General features: G+C 35.6%; 1 protein-coding gene and 1 non-coding gene across 4 annotated transcripts in view; one reads left to right on the forward strand and one right to left on the reverse strand.

Moving 5' to 3' along the window:
* The first annotated feature begins 3,308 nt into the window (after positions 1-3,308).
* On the forward strand, positions 3,309-3,381 carry trnat-ugu (transfer RNA threonine (anticodon UGU)). Its single transcript has one exon. It is a non-coding gene; the product is annotated as a tRNA-Thr (tRNA).
* Positions 3,382-6,097: 2,716 nt separating this feature from the next.
* cyp46a1.2 (cytochrome P450, family 46, subfamily A, polypeptide 1, tandem duplicate 2) overlaps positions 6,098-19,356 on the reverse strand; it is a 17,256-nt gene continuing 3,997 nt past the window's right edge. The window contains exons 4-15 of one of the 3 annotated variants that reach the window (XR_012395417.1): positions 19,099-19,172; positions 15,572-15,658; positions 14,073-14,211; positions 13,868-13,981; positions 13,617-13,773; positions 12,286-12,357; positions 12,012-12,084; positions 11,845-11,929; positions 11,060-11,170; positions 9,932-10,821; positions 8,644-8,901; positions 6,098-6,630 (exon numbers count right to left, since the gene is read on the reverse strand). Coding sequence is in view for 1 of the 3 variants with exons in the window: in NM_200461.2 (NP_956755.2) it covers positions 6,490-6,630; positions 8,644-8,710; positions 10,733-10,821; positions 11,060-11,170; positions 11,845-11,929; positions 12,012-12,084; positions 12,286-12,357; positions 13,617-13,773; positions 13,868-13,981; positions 14,073-14,211; positions 15,572-15,658; positions 19,099-19,172 (1,209 nt within the window). In the remaining 2 variants the exon portion in view is untranslated. 3 annotated transcript variants of the gene reach the window in all.

Genomic DNA, 19,356 nt, shown 5'->3' on the forward strand with positions numbered 1-19,356 from the left:
GTGTGTGTGAATTGATCCGAGCGGCTCTGAGCAGGTTCAGAGATGAGAGGCAAAAGGCAGGACCTGCCCTCTTAAAGAGACAGTGTCCTCACTGTCCCGCGCCGGTGTAAAATGAAAAGATTAAATGAAAAGATTATAAATAAAAGATAAATAAAAGATTATATTGTCTTTTTCTAAAAAAAAATAAATAAAGAATTAAATACACAATAACAATTATTATTATTATCATTATTATTCACGCCGGTGTAAAATAAAAAGATTAAATAAAAAGATTATGAATAAAAGATAAATAAAATATTATATTGTCTTTTTCTAAACAAATACAGAATTAAATAAACAATAACGATTATTATTATTATTATTATTATTATTATTATTAATATTATTATTATTATTATTATTATTATTATTATTATTATTATTCACGCCGGTGTAAAATAAAAAGATTAAATAAAAAGATTATGAATAAAAGATAAATAAAAGATTATATTGTCTTTTTCTAAACAAATACAGAATTAAATAAACAATAACGATTATTATTATTATTATTATTATTATTATTATAATTATTATTATTATTATTCACGCCGGTGTAAAATAAAAAGATTAAATAAAAAGATTATGAATAAAAGATAAATAAAAGATTATATTGTCTTTTTCTAAACAAATACAGAATTAAATAAACAATAACGATTATTATTATTATTATTATTATTATTATTATTATTATTATTATTATTATTATTATTATTATTATCATAATTATTATTCACGCCGGTGTAAAATAAAAAGATTAAATAAAAAGATTATGAATAAAAGATAAATAAAAGATTATATTGTCTTTTTCTAAACAAATACAGAATTAAATAAACAATAACGATTATTATTATTATTATTATTATTATTATTATTATTATTATTATTATTATTATTATTATTATTATTATTATTATTATTATTATCATAATTATTATTCACGCCGGTGTAAAATAAAAAGATTAAATAAAAAGATTATGAATAAAAGATAAATAAAAGATTATATTGTCTTTTTCTAAACAAATACAGAATTAAATAAACAATAACGATTATTATTATTATTATTATTATTATTATTATTATCATTATTATTCACGCCGGTGTAAAATAAAAAGATTAAATAAAAAGATTATGAATAAAAGATAAATAAAAGATTATATTGTCTTTTTCTAAACAAATACAGAATTAAATAAACAATAACGATTATTATTATTATTATTATTAATATTATTACTGTTGTTGTTGTTGATGTTTTTTATTTACTTTTTCCATATGTTGTATTTTTTTAGTCAGAATTGTATTTATCTATCAATTTGAATAAAACTGTGATAATAATAATTATTTTGATCATTATTACTGTTTCCATTATTATTATAGGCTGTCTATTTATATTTCCAAACAGAAGGAAAAACAAAAAAACAAAAGTCATTTTTATTCACATTAGCTATTAACTAACATGTTTAGGAGTTTTCATTGTTTTGATCTGGTCACATGCTTCCACTATTTCACAAAACATGTTTTCCTATTTTGCTCTATTTTTATACAGATTGTAAAATATGTTAGGCTAAATATATAGTTCTTTTTTTTTTTTTTTGCATTTTGCTATGTTTGCAAAGACATCAATAAACGACTTGAGAATATGTAGTTTCAAATTGAAAGTCACACAAATTCAGCGAGACCTTAATATGGTTTTATTTTGTTTTAATTTTATTGTTAAATCTCAATTGTTAAAAGCTAGAAATGGGAATTCTTTTTTTATTACCATTTTATCTTTATATATATAAATTTTATATATATATATATATATATATATATATATATATATATATATATATATATATATATATATATAGATGAATTCAGAATTATTAGCCCCCCTGAATTATTAAACCTCGTTTATTTTTCCCCAATTTCTGTTTATCATAGAGATTTTCTTAACACAATTCTAAACATAATAGTTTCAATAACTCATTTCTAATAACTGATTTATTTTATCTTTGCCATGATGACAGTAAATAATATTTGACTAAATATTTTTTCAAGACACTTCTATACAGCTTAAGGTGACATTTAAAGGCTTAACTAGGTTAATTAGGTTAACTAGGCAGGTTAGGGTTATTAGACAAGTTATTGAATAATGATGGTTTGTTCTGTAGACTATTGAAAAAAATTGCTTAAAGTGGCTAATAATTCTGACTTCAAATGTTTGTGTGTGTGCATTTTGTTAATGCATAGCAAGAACAATAGCATACAAAAAAAAAATAATTAAACAGTGCTTACACTTTTTTCACATCAAAGAAACAAACCAATAAAGGATAAAAAAACTAAAATCACAGGGGATATTACAAATATAAATGACAAGAAATTGGCATAGGAAAATGATTCCAAAATTGCATACATCCTTATAGCCTTTTTTATTTTTAATGTCTTTTAGGGTTTTAATATAACACTTAAGATCAGTTTTAAACAATTACATGTTTGGTTTATCATTAGACCGTTTTTGTTTGTGTATGTTTGTGGTAGGCCACTTCCCATATGTAATCATTAAATTAATTTTAAATTAACAAAATTTGCTCCAAATTTCATTACTATTATTATTATGTCAAAAATATCTTTACAAGAAAACTAATTTTTAAATGTTGTACGATTAAATATAAGATATTCAACATCAAACCAAAACATTTGGGATTTGTGCCTTCAAAAAAAAAAACAGGTGTTTTATCGATTCCTACAAGTACATGCAGATTCCATGTCTCTAAAAAAAATTGTCTGTGTAAACTTGTTTCTCTGGATAAATGAAATGATTTAGTTTAAATGTCGCTTCTTTAATTAATTGAGATCTTTTATAAGACTTGCACTTCAAAGCAGGACAGAACGTCATTGACATTTGTATTGGTGAGTATTGCCCTCTAGTGGACAAAAAAATGATACATCTCCATCCGGGTAACTCGGGATGTTGAGACGACTAAAACGACAAAGTACAAAAACAAAAAAAACAATAATTTAGACCGTTTAGTTGCTGTACATGATGAAATCTTTACAATCTTTTTTAAATATTCAACTTAAATACCACACAATTGATCTCAATAAACGCTAATATTCGCTACGTGAAAGATTATATGCCGTATGTGTTTTTTTAATAAACCTTTAAAAACGATTATTTAGTTCAAAACTAGAAAAACGGACAAAAATATGTTTCGCAACATACATGTTCTGTCACCGCTTCATGTTTATGGTTAAAATCAATTTATTCCACGCTTAAAAACACAGCTGGCTCCATAGCTCAGTGGTTAGAGCACTGGTCTTGTAAACCAGGGGTCGCGAGTTCGATCCTCGCTGGGGCCTGCCGAGATGGGTACATTTTTTTTTTTTCCAAGAAAGAAATTGTCTCCCACTATGAAGTTTACATACTGTATTTACCCACCCTCAACTGGCTCAAAAGATTTATAAGTTTACTTTGTTGAACACAAATGAAGATATTCTGAAGGAAGTTAAGAACCATTGACTTCCGTAGTAGGCTATTTGTTTTCCTACTATGGGAGTCGATGGTTCCGTTTTGTTGAGAATATTTATTGGATAAATAAGAAACTCATGACGTTTTTTAAACAGGTGACATGTAAATAAATAATGATAGAATCAGTATTGGATAAACTTACTTTAAATATCTATGGAGGTTCGTACTCTGACAAATATTGGCCAGAATACTACATTGTGCAGTGGGATTTACAGCACATTAGAAGTTAATGAGGATTTTTTTATGATTCATCTACATTTATGTTGATCACAAGTGTTACAGCTTCATCAAACACCAAGAAAAAATAATGTGTTTTAAGAGAATAACACATAAGAACGCTTATAAATGTTTTTAATGCATTGTGTGTTCTCTGCTGTTTATATTATATGACGTGTGAAAATGTGAGACTATTTTTGCACAATCACACAATTGAGCTTTTCACTGAATATGTTTATAGCCTGAATTAAATTAAATTAATTAAATTAAAATGAATTATATTAGCAAAAACCTTTTTACCAGTGTTTTCATTGACCATTGTGCATGCAGATTTTTCAAGTGTGTATGGTAACACTTAAAATAATAGTCAATTAGTTAGTACAAGTGTATTTACTAACATATAAGTGTGAACAATCTTGAACATCATTTATTAATAACAATGATCATAGTTTAACATTTACTGATGTATTAATAAAATAAATTAAATTGTATTATAATAAAATAATTTATTTTCATTAACTTTAAGATGAATACTAATAAATAAAATAAAAATAATAAAAACATTAACATAAATATAATATATAATAAAAACGTAATAAATGTAAAGTGTTAGTGTTGTGTTGTATGTTGTTTATATAAACATATACACACACACACACACACACACACACACACGCACGCACGCACGCACACACACGCACACACACACACACACATTCGCATCCACATGAACTAAATCCGCCATGTTATAGACTACAGATCCAATTATGCAACACACACACACACACACTCACCTGCTCCAAGTCACCATTGATTAGACACTGGTTGTTACTAGATCGGATATGTATGCGGCTGGAAGTTAACGAGAATTATTTATATTATTCATAAAATTTCCCATTTATTGTATTTTATTAACGTCTACCCCCACCCCAACCCTAAACCCAACCGCCACAGTAATGTTAAAACAGTAGTTGTACCGAGTATTATTTATGCTATCTATTAAATTAACCAATAAATTGTATTTTTTAACGCCTACTCCCACCCCAACCCTAAACCCAATCTTCACAGTACTGTAAAAATATAAATTATTGTCATGCAGTGTCATAAAAAATGCTGCTATATTGATGTGCATATTGCATTTCCGGCCGCCCGCGTATCCGACCTTAGACTCTCACAGCTGAAGCTGCTTTTGGACTGATTACTGCACTATAAACACAGCACACTAACACACAGTTGTTGCTGAGTCTTGTTTGGTGACATTACAACACGTTTCCTTTGTCTTGCTTTGCAGTGTTTTGATCCTCGCCTTGTTTATCTGTGTATCCCTGTCTACTGCCTGCCTTCTGACCATCTGCCTGTGTGTCTGACTGCGACTCAGGATTGCCCATATACATCTCTTTGCTCCTGTGTTGACCATTGCTTGCCTGACCTCTCTAATAAAACTGCATTTGGATCCACACCCTTGTTGTCAGTGTCACCGTTATGCTGCGTTCACACCAGATGCGGCACGCGCGTCAAGCGCGAGTGATTTACATGTTAAGTCAATGCAAACGCGCGAATAGACATCCTGCGGTGCGATACGCGCGGGGCGAATTGAGCGTTTTGCGCGTTTGACGCGCTTAATGAGCGTTTCGCGCTAATCTCTCGAATTCGAAAATCTGAACTTCAGGGTACATTCGCACTGCATTAACCAATCAGAAGCTTGCTCTTGTGGGGGCGTGATTGTGACGTAGAACCTGTTGTCGGGTTGACTCGGCTTGGCTCAGTCAGAAGCTCCGCTGAAAGCCTCCGTCATCCAGGTTCAGTTTCTGGAGGAGTTTATGAGCTCACAGAGCAGGATGCACCTCTGAAAGGATGTAGTGGACTCAGACACGACCCTAAACGTATCAACGTTGTTTTTCAGTCTTCATAAAGCACATAAACACTGTTATTTTCTTCATAAAATCCATGTTAGCCATTTAGCTATGAAGCTAGAGTCTTCGGGCAGACAGAAGCCCCGCCCATCACACGAATCCACGTCTGTTCTGAAGTGAATTTGAAACGCGAAAGAAGCGGGGTTTGACGCGCGAATGAAGCGAGTAAACTCAAATGTTCACGCGGCTATTTATAGCGCGATCCGCGCGTTCCGCATCTGGAGTGAACACAGCATTACACTATGGAAGTCGATGGTTGCCTGTTTCCACCTTTCTTTACAATACGTCTAAAACAAACAAGAAACTCATGTGGTGTTGGAACAAGCGAAGGGTGAATAAATGATGATAGAATGTTTTGAATGAACTCTCCCTTTAAATAGCGCTCTAGGGTCATACTGTACACTCGGAAGTGCTTAAGAACGCTTTTAAATGTTTTTAATGCATCGTTTTACTCCACATCGACCTACAACTGAGGAGGAATTCAGCAATTCAAAAAGAGGCAATACAAAAAATAAGCACTGGTTATACAAAGGAACTACTTGTGCTCAGAGTAGTGCTAGAGTAAAGTCTTTTTGTTTAATGAGATTGTGTTTCTACAGGTGGTTTGTCAGACCACTCACCTGTGTAAAGCTTGATTAATACTGTAAATATTGTGAAGCACACTTAATATTAATTAATGCACTGTGAGTTAATGGATTTTCATTGTAATAAATGGATGGATCATCATCTGTGATTACTCTGTTACAACTTCTGTCCTCTGATTAATGACTAATATAAGAGGATTTATTTCAGAAAAGATTTAAACATGTCCTATGAGCACTGCTTGATGTTGCAGATCACTCCGCTCTTGGGCCGAAGAGTTCCTGTGTCTTTAATGTCGAAAGACTGTCCAGGAACCAGACTGAACTCAAATCTCTGGAGCAGTTTGGCAAGCACAACTTTTGCCTCCATCTAAATGCAGAAACACGACAGAGATGATCATGATCACAGCAAATATCCATAAAACAATAAAAACAGATCCTAAAAACGTACAAATGTTTGTGTGCAGTGGTTTTAGTGGTTTCACAAATTTGTATAAGTGGTTTATGATGACATGCTTTGAGTCGTTTTTTTGTCACATTCAAGATTTGCCACAGGTTTCCATTGAGGGTCGGGTTTAGGGGTAGGGGAAGGCCATATAATAAGCAGGTTTAAAATACATTACACCAATCAGGGTTCATACAAATTTTACTACTAAAATTCCATGACTTTTCCAAGACTTTCAAGCACATTTTCAGGACGTGATGTTTCATGTAATGTCTACATATACAGTTGAAGTCAGAATGATTAGCCCCCCTGTTTATTTTTCCCCAACTTCTGTTTAATCATGGAGTTTTTTTTTTCAACACATGTCTAAACATATTAGTTTTAATAACTCATTTCTAATCACTGATTTATTTTATCTTTGCCATGATGACAGTAAATAATATTTGACTAGATATTTTTCAAGACACTTCTATACAGCTTAAAGTGACATTTAAAAGCTTAACTAGGTTAATTAGGTTTACTAGGCAGAATAGGGTAATTAGGCAAGTTATTGTATAATGATGGTTTGTTCTGTAGACTATCGAGAAAAAATATAGCTGAAAGGGGCTAATAATATTGTCCTTAAAATGAAAAATAAAATAAAATTAAAAACTCCTTTTATTCTAGCCTAAATAAAACAAATAAAACTTTCTCCCGAAGAAAAAAATATTAAAAGACATACTGTGACAATTTCCTTGCCCTGTTAAACATCATTTGGGAAATATTTCAAAGAGAAAATAAAAATCAAAAGAGGCTAATAATTCTGACTTCAACTGTACATTGTCACCGGCTCGGTCCCAGTCATTCCCCTCGCTGGCCAGCAGAGGCCGCCATCCCCGGACTTCTAGCATTACATCATCCACATAGACTGATTGTGTAAACACCTGAACTGAATCACGGTAATGACCCACACCACCTTTATTGACCTTATTCTAAAATGCGGAAGTGCGCCTGTTTTCGCGATTGTCTTAGAACTTCCGATTCAGTCGCCTATGGGAGAAATGACTAAGAATAGTAAACGGCAGAAAACGGTCAAACTACTTGCTCTACAAACAAATGTTTGCATGACTACACAGTCCAAGTAGAATAATATAATAAGAAAATATCAAATTGCGACATCAACCAGCGTAACGAGCAGTTTTTAACGTCAAAAAATGAATGGAAGTGAATGTGACCGGAAGTCGCGAGACAAAAAGATTCAAATGGCAGCGCCTGCTCGTTGGCGGAGAATAAGGTGAATAAGCCACACACAAACCACTGTTCAGTGCGAAGTCTTGTTTAGCCCCGGCCAGCATTACTGAGCGTTCTTTCCTGTTTGATCTACTGTGCATTACCCCGGACTGTTTCTGACTCTGAGTTGCCTTCTGCCTGCCCACGACCCTTGCTTGTTTCACGGACTCTGAACCACGCTGCCTGCCCTTGACCCACGCCTGTTATAAGGACTCTAAACCACGCCGCCTGCCACTGATCTATGCCTGGTAATCACTCTGTCTGTCAACCGCCAGCCCAGCAACCTTGCTTGATTACTGTTGATGTGCGTTCACACTATTGTGCATGTTGGATGTTTGTGTTTGACTGTGATTAATAAATACTGCAAAATGGATCCCTCCGTGTCAGTCTCCCCGTTACATACATACAGCACAGATATATTAAATATGCCCTAATTTAAGTATACAGATATTTGTTAAACTAATTTCCATGACTTTTCCAAAACTTTGTGGGGTTTTCTGTTTTTCCAAAACTTTTCCAGGTCTGGAAAATGCCATGCCATTCCAGGTTTTCCATGACCGTATGAACCCTGACCTATAAAGAGTCCTCATAAACCACCAAAACCAATGTCTGTGTGTGTGTGTGTGTGTGTGTGTGTGTATGCGAGCATGTGTGTGTGTTTTTCATCACCTGTGAGAAGACCTGCCCAAGACAGGTTCGTGGACCAAGTGCAAATGGGTAGTAGCAGTAATAAGGCCTTTAGAATAGAAAACAAATCGAAATCAGCATTTTCATGCTATAACGTTATAACATAAAGGTGTGTTCATGTTATAAAATTCAGGCACACTTGTTAAACTCACAATTTATTCTTACTCCTTAAACTTTGTCAAATCTGAAATCTGAGTTCTTTACCACATCACTGTGGTAACGTCAAGCAGAAAAACTGCACTAATTCAATCAAAGGTTCAGGACACCCTGGAGAACTTTTTATATTAACAGATGTGTGTGTGTTGAGCATCAGTTAAGACATTGTTAGCACCTGTCAGCTTTAATTGTGGGGAAAACTGGATAATTTTGAGCTTTTGTCAGCTAATTTCAGCTTCCGGGATTTAAATGATTTTTGGGGAGGGATCAAAATCGGTGACGTAGCGCAGAACTGCAAGTGCAATGATGTCGGTTTCTCATTATTATTCATAGCGGAGTTTTCTTATCCTATGAGAAGAGCCGACTGCTTAATTATTCATGAGAGCATGTGCTTTCCGAAGGCAGACCTGCCAGTTTCAAGCAAGCTGTGAGACACAGACCGACGGCACGCAGTAGCCGTTCATGAAGGCTCGTATGTGTTTGTTTCCATGATCCACGGGGTTTGTTGCATGTTTTTCCCCGCGATCTTGTCAGGGCCGATCATACAGCAAAGCTGTGTGTGTGCTGCAAGCATTTTTGTCGGGAGAGCAGTACAAGGATTGAAGAGTGACGGACGTTGACTTTTATCAGGAGTTCATTCACATTCAGACACATCGCCGTGCGGCTGTGTTTGCCTAAATCCTCTATATTACCAGCAGGACTAATGGTTAAAATAGACAGGTCAGGAGACCTGCTGCACTGAGTCTGCATTCAGATCTATAATAGACCCGGTGATCGAGGGAGAATCCTCATTTATAGTGTTTACATGAACACACTTATCTTTATAATAATATAAATTGAGGTTATGTGTATATGAAATTACGAATAACAAATGTAGCAGGGCATTAAATTACTGTTTATTTCTTTGCATTTTAACTTTGTGAACTATAAACTCATGCGTCTCCTCAGGGTTTGTGTCTCAGTTTGTGAGCTAACTGTCAACAACGCTCCCCTTCTCCCCTGCTGGCCACGCCCACTCCTGCCCGATGCTCGCGGAGCTCCACGCCCATTAATCATGCATCTTTTGAAAAAAATTCTGAAGTAGAATTTAACCGAAAGTGGGGGGTGTCATGGCCCTTTAAACAGGTATCTTGTTATATTTCTGTTCAGTAATTCCTACATTTGACTATTGCTAATGTCATAAAGGGGTAGTTCACCTAAAACTTACAACAACATTTGCTCAATTAATCACCCTCAGTGTATATGACTTCCTTCTTTCAGATAAACACAGTCAGAAGAGCTTTAACTGGGTGTTGAACCAGTCTTACGAAGAAGATTGATGCGTTTTAAAAATTCATCGTTTGCTCACCCTCCACTTGTTTCAAACCTGTTCGAGTTTCTTTCGTCTGTTGATCACAAAATAACTTAATTTACAAGGATGCTGTAAACTGCATTTCACTGATTTCGGTGGTATTTTAATTTCTACCACAGATGTAAAAGGTTACCAATTGAACATTCTTCAGAATATTTTTGTTTGTGTTTTACAGAAGAAAGCAACCCAACGGTTTGGAGTAAGGGCGAGTAAATAGTGAGTAAATTGAAATCTTTAGGTGAGCCATGCCATTAATAATGTTTACATTTAATTTCTAAACTAAAGATAAAGAATAGAAAATAACTTATTTGCTGAATATCTAGAGCAGTGATCACCAAACTTGTTCCTGGAGGGCCGGTGTCCTGCAGATTTTAGCTCCAACCCTAATCAAACACACCTGAACAAGCTAATCAAGGTCTTACTACGTATCCTTGAAACACAGGTGTGTTGAGGCAAGTTGAAGCTAAACCCTGCAGGGACACTGGCTCTCCAGGACCGAGATTGGTGACCCCTGATCTAGAGGATCAAATGAAATCGAGACTACAGTAGGTGATAATGACTTACTTTGGGGCATTCTCATCAAACCTCTCTGGATCAAACTTCAACGGATCTTTGAAAAACTTTTCCAGTCTTTGGGAGACAAAAGAGCTGAACTGTATGGAAAAAGAGAAATGTGGCTCGAATGTTGAATAATTTTTTTTCAAACGCACAAACAAGTATTCTTTTGCGGCCATTGTTGATAGAATCTTTTTACTTTCCTTTTTAACATTTAAAGTTGTATTAATTCTGCTAAAAACATTAACCAAAAAAAATCTCTCCATATTCAATAAGACAGGAGCTGTTTATGTTTGACTTGTTTTGTTTTGAAGTTGTCATGTTGGTGATGCTCACCATAACAGAACAGCCTCCAGGGATTTTAATGCCGTTTATGATCATGTCCTCATGAAGCCAGCGATTGGTTCCTGGCGCAGTGGGGTACAGACGCAGGGTTTCCTTCAACACCTGAATAACACAAAGTGTGGTTTATTCATAAACTAATTTCGAGAGGATCACGTGCTTATAATCAACACGGCTGGCTCCTTGTTAGCTCCGTAATCAGCCCTATTTGATGATTACGGAAGCATTATAAATAACCAGAGTTTTTCACTCCAGTTATCTTCGCCTTGAAGCTCCCCCCCTTTCCACCCCTACATCCTCCCACTTTTTCTGATCGGGCGACACGGTGGCCCAGTGGCTAGCACTGTTGCCTCACAGCAAGAACACCGCTAGTCCAACCCATCGGGCTGGTTGGTTTTTCTGTGTGGAGTTTGCATGTTCTCCCCGTGTTCGCGTGGGTTTTCCCCGGGTTCCCCGGTTTCCTCCCACCGTCCAAAAACATAAACCATAGCCAATCGATTAAAACAAATTATCACCCAATACAACCTGAGTTTACACTTCTCACGGTGACAGCAGGGGAGTTCTCGAGACCTACCTGACCTCGAATTCCCTTTTCGCCCTTCTAAAGGGAGGGAGCCCCGGGCTCGAGGATATTACGAGCTCAGGGCTCTCTCCCGGGACAGCATGCCAAATACGCTTTATTGATTATCAGCTAAGTGTGAACTCTTGAAAGACCATTAAAAGAAATGGATTTAAAAGCATTTGTGTTTGTAGCATGTAAAAAATCTCTATGAACCAACTTGAGACAAGTAAGTCAATTTTCCAAGGTCTTCATTTGAAATTTCCCTTTTGGTTCCGAGGACTTCATCCACCTCTGCTTTAGCTCTGGAAATTAAAGGAATATTGAACTATAGTATTATAATAAAAGTCTGACAGAACAGGGGCACATTTCTAACAAGTGTTTTACCGTTTATAGATCTCTGGATTTCTCCCTAATGCCATGATTGCAAATGAGAGCTGATTGGCTGTTGTCTCTTGGCCTGCAGAAGAATAGAGCAATAGTATCTGGCTGCAAGACATGCAAGCTGAGACAAGCAGTCTCAGACACATGCAATAAACAGAGCTACTGGCATCACTGTGAATGGTAGTGTCAGGGGCAGGGTTTGGTGTATGCAATAAAACCCTGCATGCAGCCTGTTCATATCCACAACAGTTTATGAACTAATATCAAAGTAACTCACCAGCAATGAAGAAAGTCACAAAATTGTCCATCATCTGCTCAAGATCTTCTGAGCTGTTAACATTTTCCTCCTCTGCAACAAAACATGAAGAGTGTTAGGCTACCTGGTAAAATAAAACTGATCTAATGTTGGGTCATGGCATTCGTTGTAAATACCCAAAGTATTCAGACCCACTTAAATCTTTCACTCTTTCTTACATTGCAGCCATTTGCTAAAATTAATGTACACACAGCACCCCATACTGACAGGAACACACAGAACTGTTGACATTTTTGCAGATTTATTATAAAGAAAAAACGAAAAATCACATGGTCTTCAAGTATTCAGACCCTTTGCTTGATATTTATTAGAAGCACCCTTATGAGCTAATACAGCCTAATTAGGTCTTTAAATGTCACTTTAAGCTGTATAGAAGTGTCTTGAAAAATATCTAATCCAATATTATTTAGTGTCATCACGGTAAAGATAAAATGAATCAGTTATTAGAGATGAGTTTTAAAACTATCATGTTTAGAAATGTTGAAAAAAATCTTCTCTCCGTTAAACAGAAATTAGGGAAAAAAATAAACAGAGCGGCTAATAATTCAGGGGGTGTAATAATTCTGAATTAAACTATATATGTATTCATTCATTTTCTTGTCTGCTTAGTCTCTTTATTAATCTGGGGTCGCCACAGCGGAATGAACCGGCAACTTATCCAGCACGTTTTCACGCAGCGGACGCCCTTCTAACCGCAACCCATCTCTGGGGGAAAAAAATAAATAAAAAATAATATATATATGTGTGTGTATTTACACATATATATATATATATATATATATATATATATATATATATATATATATATATATATATATATATATATATATATATATATATATATATATATATATATATATATGTATGTATGTGTGTGTGTGTGTGTATATATATATAGATATATATATAGATATACACACACACATATACACACACACACACATATATAACAAACTAGCAGACCGTTGATTGATCAATCAATTATGATTATTTACTCAACTTTAGAGTTTATTCTTTTAAACACTAAGGAAGAAAACTTGAAGAATGTTAGAAACTGGTAATCACTGACTATATAAAAATATCCATAACAAGAAATACAAATACGATGGAAGACAATAGTAAACAGTTTCCAAAATGTAATAACATTTTCCCAATTATTTTTTGTATTCAATTAATCAAAGAAAGACACACACACGTTTAGAGTGAAATGGAGCGTGAGTAAATAATGACCAAATCTTCCTGAAAACCTTCCTTTAACTACTGAGTTTCTCCTTTACTTGAGATCAACACACCTGCTATTTTGAGGATTTGTGTGAGAATGTCTTTGGGGACGTCCTCTCCATTTTTCACTGCTGTCTTCCTGTTTTGTATCCATTTCTCTCCCGTTTTCCTCAAGAGTACTGCTGCATCTCTAATTTGCTGTATAAGCTTCCAATTTTTGGGAAAAATCTGAGCTCCCAAACAACACAAGTAAATAAAAAACAAATCATATGGCGTTAACCTACTTACATTACAGTGACGTGTTTTGGATACATTTTCTTACCCTAAATAATGGGTCCCTGGCATCCAAGGCCATGCCATTTAAACACAGCTCTACTGCATTCTGGAAGGGACTATCCTTTTGAGCCAAGAAGTTTAAATCAACACCAAAAGCCACCTGTAAATGGAAATATTACAACTGAGTACTGATAAACAGCTGATCTGACACATTAGACTTCCCCTTTGATCAACGAGAATGACGGTGAAACCTTGCAAATGACATCAAGTGTAACACAGTTGACCAGGTCGTGCATGACGGCAGGGGTTTTGTTGTTGGCCATTTCCTCCAGCTTGTCCATCAGGCGTTCTGACATCTCATCAAAAGTGCTTATCAAGCTTCGTAAGTATCTGATAATTAAGCCAGAAACAGAAATATCATCAGTTATATCACTGTGGCAAGCAGGATCAGGCCAAAAATTAGGAGACCAGCATGAGCCCAATGGATCTTAAAACTCATTATTAGTCTTCTTAAAATGTGCCCAGCACCGCTTCAATGCAAGCCCCAAGGGGGGGAAATACATAGGCCACACACATATACAGTCAGTAGAGGGAAAAAGGAGATTCAAAGTTAAACTGTTACACACTGTATCTTTTTATTTAGAGAACTGCACTATTTAGGGATAGAAACAGGGTAAATGTGATTAAGGGGTGAATGAAGTTTTTTATGTCACATGAAGAGTGCGCAGGTTTGATCTGCTTCAGCCCAGAGAGACGTACAGTAAACATAGTGGATCATATAAGCTCGGCACGGCCCTAAAAAATACCAAACCCATTTAATTATTTTAATTATTTACAGAAAATTGTATTTTAAAGTGTAGAAACTGTGAGCCAGACTGTTATAGACTGTATATATTATAAATGTGTACATTACTATTATAGACTGTGGCTGTCATGAGTCTGATGCACTTGGGCTCAACAGTTCTGAATATAGACAAACACAAGAGGCTGTTTTCAAAAATGAGATGGTGTTACTTTAAGTCCCGCCCTGTCTTCCTATTACAATTAAAACATCAAACATTGAATATAAAATGCACTTTTAAAAGCACCTCAATGGATCTTTAAATAATTGGATGTTAGGAAAAGAGGAAATGGAGTTCATTTATGAATTTTAACACTAGTGTGTCATGTGCAGTGCTCAGCATAATTAAGTACACTTTATTATATAATATTTTTATCCATTTCTCAGTGAATATAGGCAATGTATTTTGGTGCATTTAAACAAAACAGATTTAATAAAAAGATGTATTTATTAAAATCATATTTTTGTCACCAAACATATTTTGAAAGTGGAAAGATAATACAATTAATTCAAGCAAAAGATTGCACTTAACTAAATGTAAAAAACAAAATGATGGGAAACCACATGGGAAAGCTAGGTTGCTGCCGGAAGTCGTGTTAGTGAAGCCAGCAGGGGGCGCCCAACCTGCGGTCTATGTGGGTCCTAATGCCCCAGTATAGTGGCGAGGACTCCATACTGTTTAGTGAGTGCCATCTTTCGGATGAGACATTAAAATAAAAATATAACAAATATAATATTGTATAGCTTCCTGATAAAAATATGAATGTAAAAGATAAAATTGTGAGGGGTGTGTGCTCATATATGCTGAGAACTGTATGTGTCTCCCATTAGTATCTTGCCACCATGGTTCTTGGCCTCATCCTGCATGCCATAATCACATTTCAGCATTTTTCCCTGTATTTGACTCACGAGCTGCTGAAGGCAGGATCCATGATGCGACGCTGCCTGTACCAGATGTCATGGTCCACAGCTGTAACAAGCCCATTTCCCAAGAACCTGAAAAGAAAGATGTATGACTTACACAAGTGAAAATATTCACTGTCAGTGAATGAAGAAAATCAAGATGACAATTTAACAGCTGAATATTGAATAGAGGGCGTTGCATTTATTTATGCAAAGTTTATTCTAACAAGTTTAAAAATAATAATAACAAATAACAAGTAATAATAAATAAAAAAATAAAAATAAAAACACAATGTAGCCTGCTCCACCTTCATGCAAACTTGCAGGTTTAAAGTTTTTTTATTTTATTCTAACAAAGGTCATTCCATGAAGTTTTGTTTGTTTACTGCACTGACTTGCTGCATGTTGTGTTACAAATTTGCAGGTCAGAGTTAACTTAAATTGAACTTTGAAACGTAATGAAATTTATATTAGCTCATGTCTCTTAACAGTAAGACAAATGTATTTTGAGAACCTTGGGCCCTTTTAGATTGTCAGTGTACTGTGTGTTCATTCAGTAAAACTAATTATAAATATTGTCTTAAAGGACACCTATAATGAATATCATCATTTGGGAGCAATTTGGACAGAACTGTGTGTAAATATAGTGTGTCCACGGTCACAAGATGGCGGCGGCAGCATTTGCTCTGAATGGTTTGGTTGGCGTCACTCATGAGCTTAAAAAATATAGAGTTTTTATCATAATTTTTATGTTTCTTTAAAGCTCTTTTAAGCTTATTTATTGTCTTTTAACAAACTCTTTGTGTGATCATTTGAAATGAAGCAGCAAAAGCAAAGACAAAGCAAAATCGTCTTGTACCTCGTTTTCTGTGGTGTCCTAATATTAATGCCTGTTTCATTCACGTGCACAAGCATTTACACTCTAAACAGTTGCTTTCTCCACAGCAGTTTGGTTTTAGAGAGAAATATTCCACAAAATAAGCAAATTGTTATCTGCTTGAAAAAACAAAAGGGTCACAGGATAAAGGTAGTGTGGTTGGGGCAGTGTTCCTGGACCTAAAGAAAGTCTTTGACATAGTTAAATCACAGTATCTTACTAAATAAATTAAGAGAGTTCAAAATGTCAGCAGAAGCTTTACAGTGGTTTGGATCCTATTTGGGTGGGAGACAGCAATGTGTAAGGGTCAATGGGGTGAAGTCATCTGTGCGTTCTAACAATATGGGAGTACCTCAAGGGTCTGTTCTTGGCCCATTGTGGTTTACAATGTACAAAAATTATCTTTCAGATTGCTGCCCAGGGGTTAACTGCTAGTTATTGGCAGCTAAAACACTGTGCTGGGCAGGTGAGCAACTGACCCAGTCTTTACAGCATATTTCAAGATGCCTTGAGCTGTTGCATTTAATGTTGAATGTAAAGAAAACAGTATATTTATGGGTAGAAAACAAGGCAGGTCGGGCAGCAGGTGAACAAAGACTGAATACATGACGGTAGCGGTTTATGGCGTTGACGCATAGCCCTATGCCGTGGCCGTCGGCGTCGTTGACGTGCACCTCTCAAAAAATGTAACTACACGTCGCAATGACGCGTAGCGCAAGCTCTGTGATTGGTCGGCTTGGTAGCGATGACGAGTCTGGGCGGGACAGAGAGCCGCGCCAATGGCGCGACCCCGATGGAGCGATTGTTTACAAGTGTGGAGTCCTGTGAAGGAGCTCCGGATGGAACGTTTTGTTCTGTGTTTACCTCATTGGTTCCTGCCTCAAAATGAGCGAGTTTGAGCCACTTGTAAATTCAGAAAGTGTTCAGGAAAAGCAAAACACCAGCGAAGAAACTCGACACAGAGGAACATGAACACCTTACTGCCAACTAGCGTTTCGGAAGTGTTAATGCAGACCAACAGAAACAGCGTGCAGAAGTATAAATGCACAGCTACGCGCGTTACATGCGCCGTGGGTTACGCCGGTCACTTGATGCAAAAGTATAGACCAGGCTTTATGGGATGAGGAGGAAGGGAGTTCAACAGCAGGGTAAATCACTACAGAATCATACTTTTGTTCCGTTTTGAAGTAAGGACCATAAAGTCCCTGGCGCTGATGTTTTACTCGTTACCCAGCTCGACAAGCATTAGCGTTCATCAAACTTAGCTTTGGCACGTTGTCTGGCGCTGAGCAGAGCTCTCAGTAAGGGGCCGTCAGAAAAGTGCTTCATATTTTTCGTTTTTATTTTTATTTTTATTGAAAACAAAACCAACTTAACCCCGCTGAGAAAGACTTGTCATATTATCATAATTATGCAGCGTTTCAACCGCCTAATGACTAGTTTATGTTTTAGACCTGTAAACACACACACATACTAGTAAATCAAAACATTTAGAGTTTGTAAAACACACAAAGAAGTCTAACAATCCATTCAAATATAATTTGCAGATGTGTTTTATTCATATCCGATACACATAGTGAAAGAAACTATAAAGTTGGATCTACTTTTCTCTAAGTTCACCAGCCACTTGCATGTATTTGGGAAGTAACTGGTGAATTTATGTGCTGAATCCTGCGTGTTCTCCTTTTTATGAATGAAGAAAACGCACGGCCGCAAGTAAACATGGTGGCGACCATCTCACGTTATAGATCACGATCACTCAAGCAGGTCGCACACCAGAAGCACCGCTCGGCGGCGCGCCGCACAGTGCCACGCCGCGCCATGCATTTTAGAATTCTAAACATAAGTTTCTATCAGGATACACACACCGGCGCCGCAAGTCGGCGGCTGTCGGCGGCACCCGGCGACGGCTCAGGACGCAGTTCATTTTTGAGCCGAGCCACAGAGCGCCATCTGATTAGTTTCATGTTAAATATCATTCGAATGTGCGCGTCTGGTGTGCGATACTTTAAACTGTCATGTACGCGCCGTGTCGCGGCGCCGAGCGGCGCTTCTGGTGTGCGACCTGCTTTACACGTTTATGTGAACAGGTAAAACTTCTGTTTGAGATTATATCTCATTGAGATCATTTTTCTTACCCAATTCAAAAATAATTTCACAATTTTTCACATTTTTTTTCAAGCAAACAATCACTTAATTTTGAGTTTTTTTTTTTTTTTCCAGAAAACAAGACAAAATTTTGTATGCTATTTCATGTGTATAGTATGTATCCTGATTTAAAAATATGTAGTTATTTGGATTGAAAACAGTACAAAACTACTTAGTTTATTTTATTATTATTATTATTATTATTATTATTATTGTTATTATTATAACAGTTTAGGGATGAGCTTTTTGAATAAACAGTTGGAAATTAATGCTTTTCTTTTTTTCTTTTATCTGATTCATTGATTAGTTAATTAAAATAATCGTTAGCTGCAGCCCTGGTTGATTTCATACATTTAAAGGCACATAAAAGGTTTCAAAGCACTCATACATAAACTAACTGCCACACAGGTAAAATATGAATCTAATGTGACCTCTAACATGACGGTGGTGGTAACATTCCTGCAATCAATGTAGAGATGTAACAATTTTGAAGCAAATGAAAGATTACCTTTTTCCAAACAAGTTAAAGAGGCGACTGTAGGAAAATGGATCTTTTGCATACTTAGGTGACATCAAGATTGTCTACAAAAACAGAGAATCATCATTATTTTATTGCTTCCCCACATGAGATACTTTTGTAAATTGGTTATGAACCATACTGTAGTGTTTTACATACATATTTTAATATTTATAACACTGTTAATGTGTGCAGCAGCATACTTTAATATCAACTATAGTGAATTGATGAACTGCGATATATACTAAA

The sequence above is a fragment of the Danio rerio genome, chromosome 20, assembly GCF_049306965.1.
Source record: "Danio rerio strain Tuebingen ecotype United States chromosome 20, GRCz12tu, whole genome shotgun sequence".
Classification (NCBI taxonomy): Eukaryota; Metazoa; Chordata; class Actinopteri; order Cypriniformes; family Danionidae; genus Danio; species Danio rerio.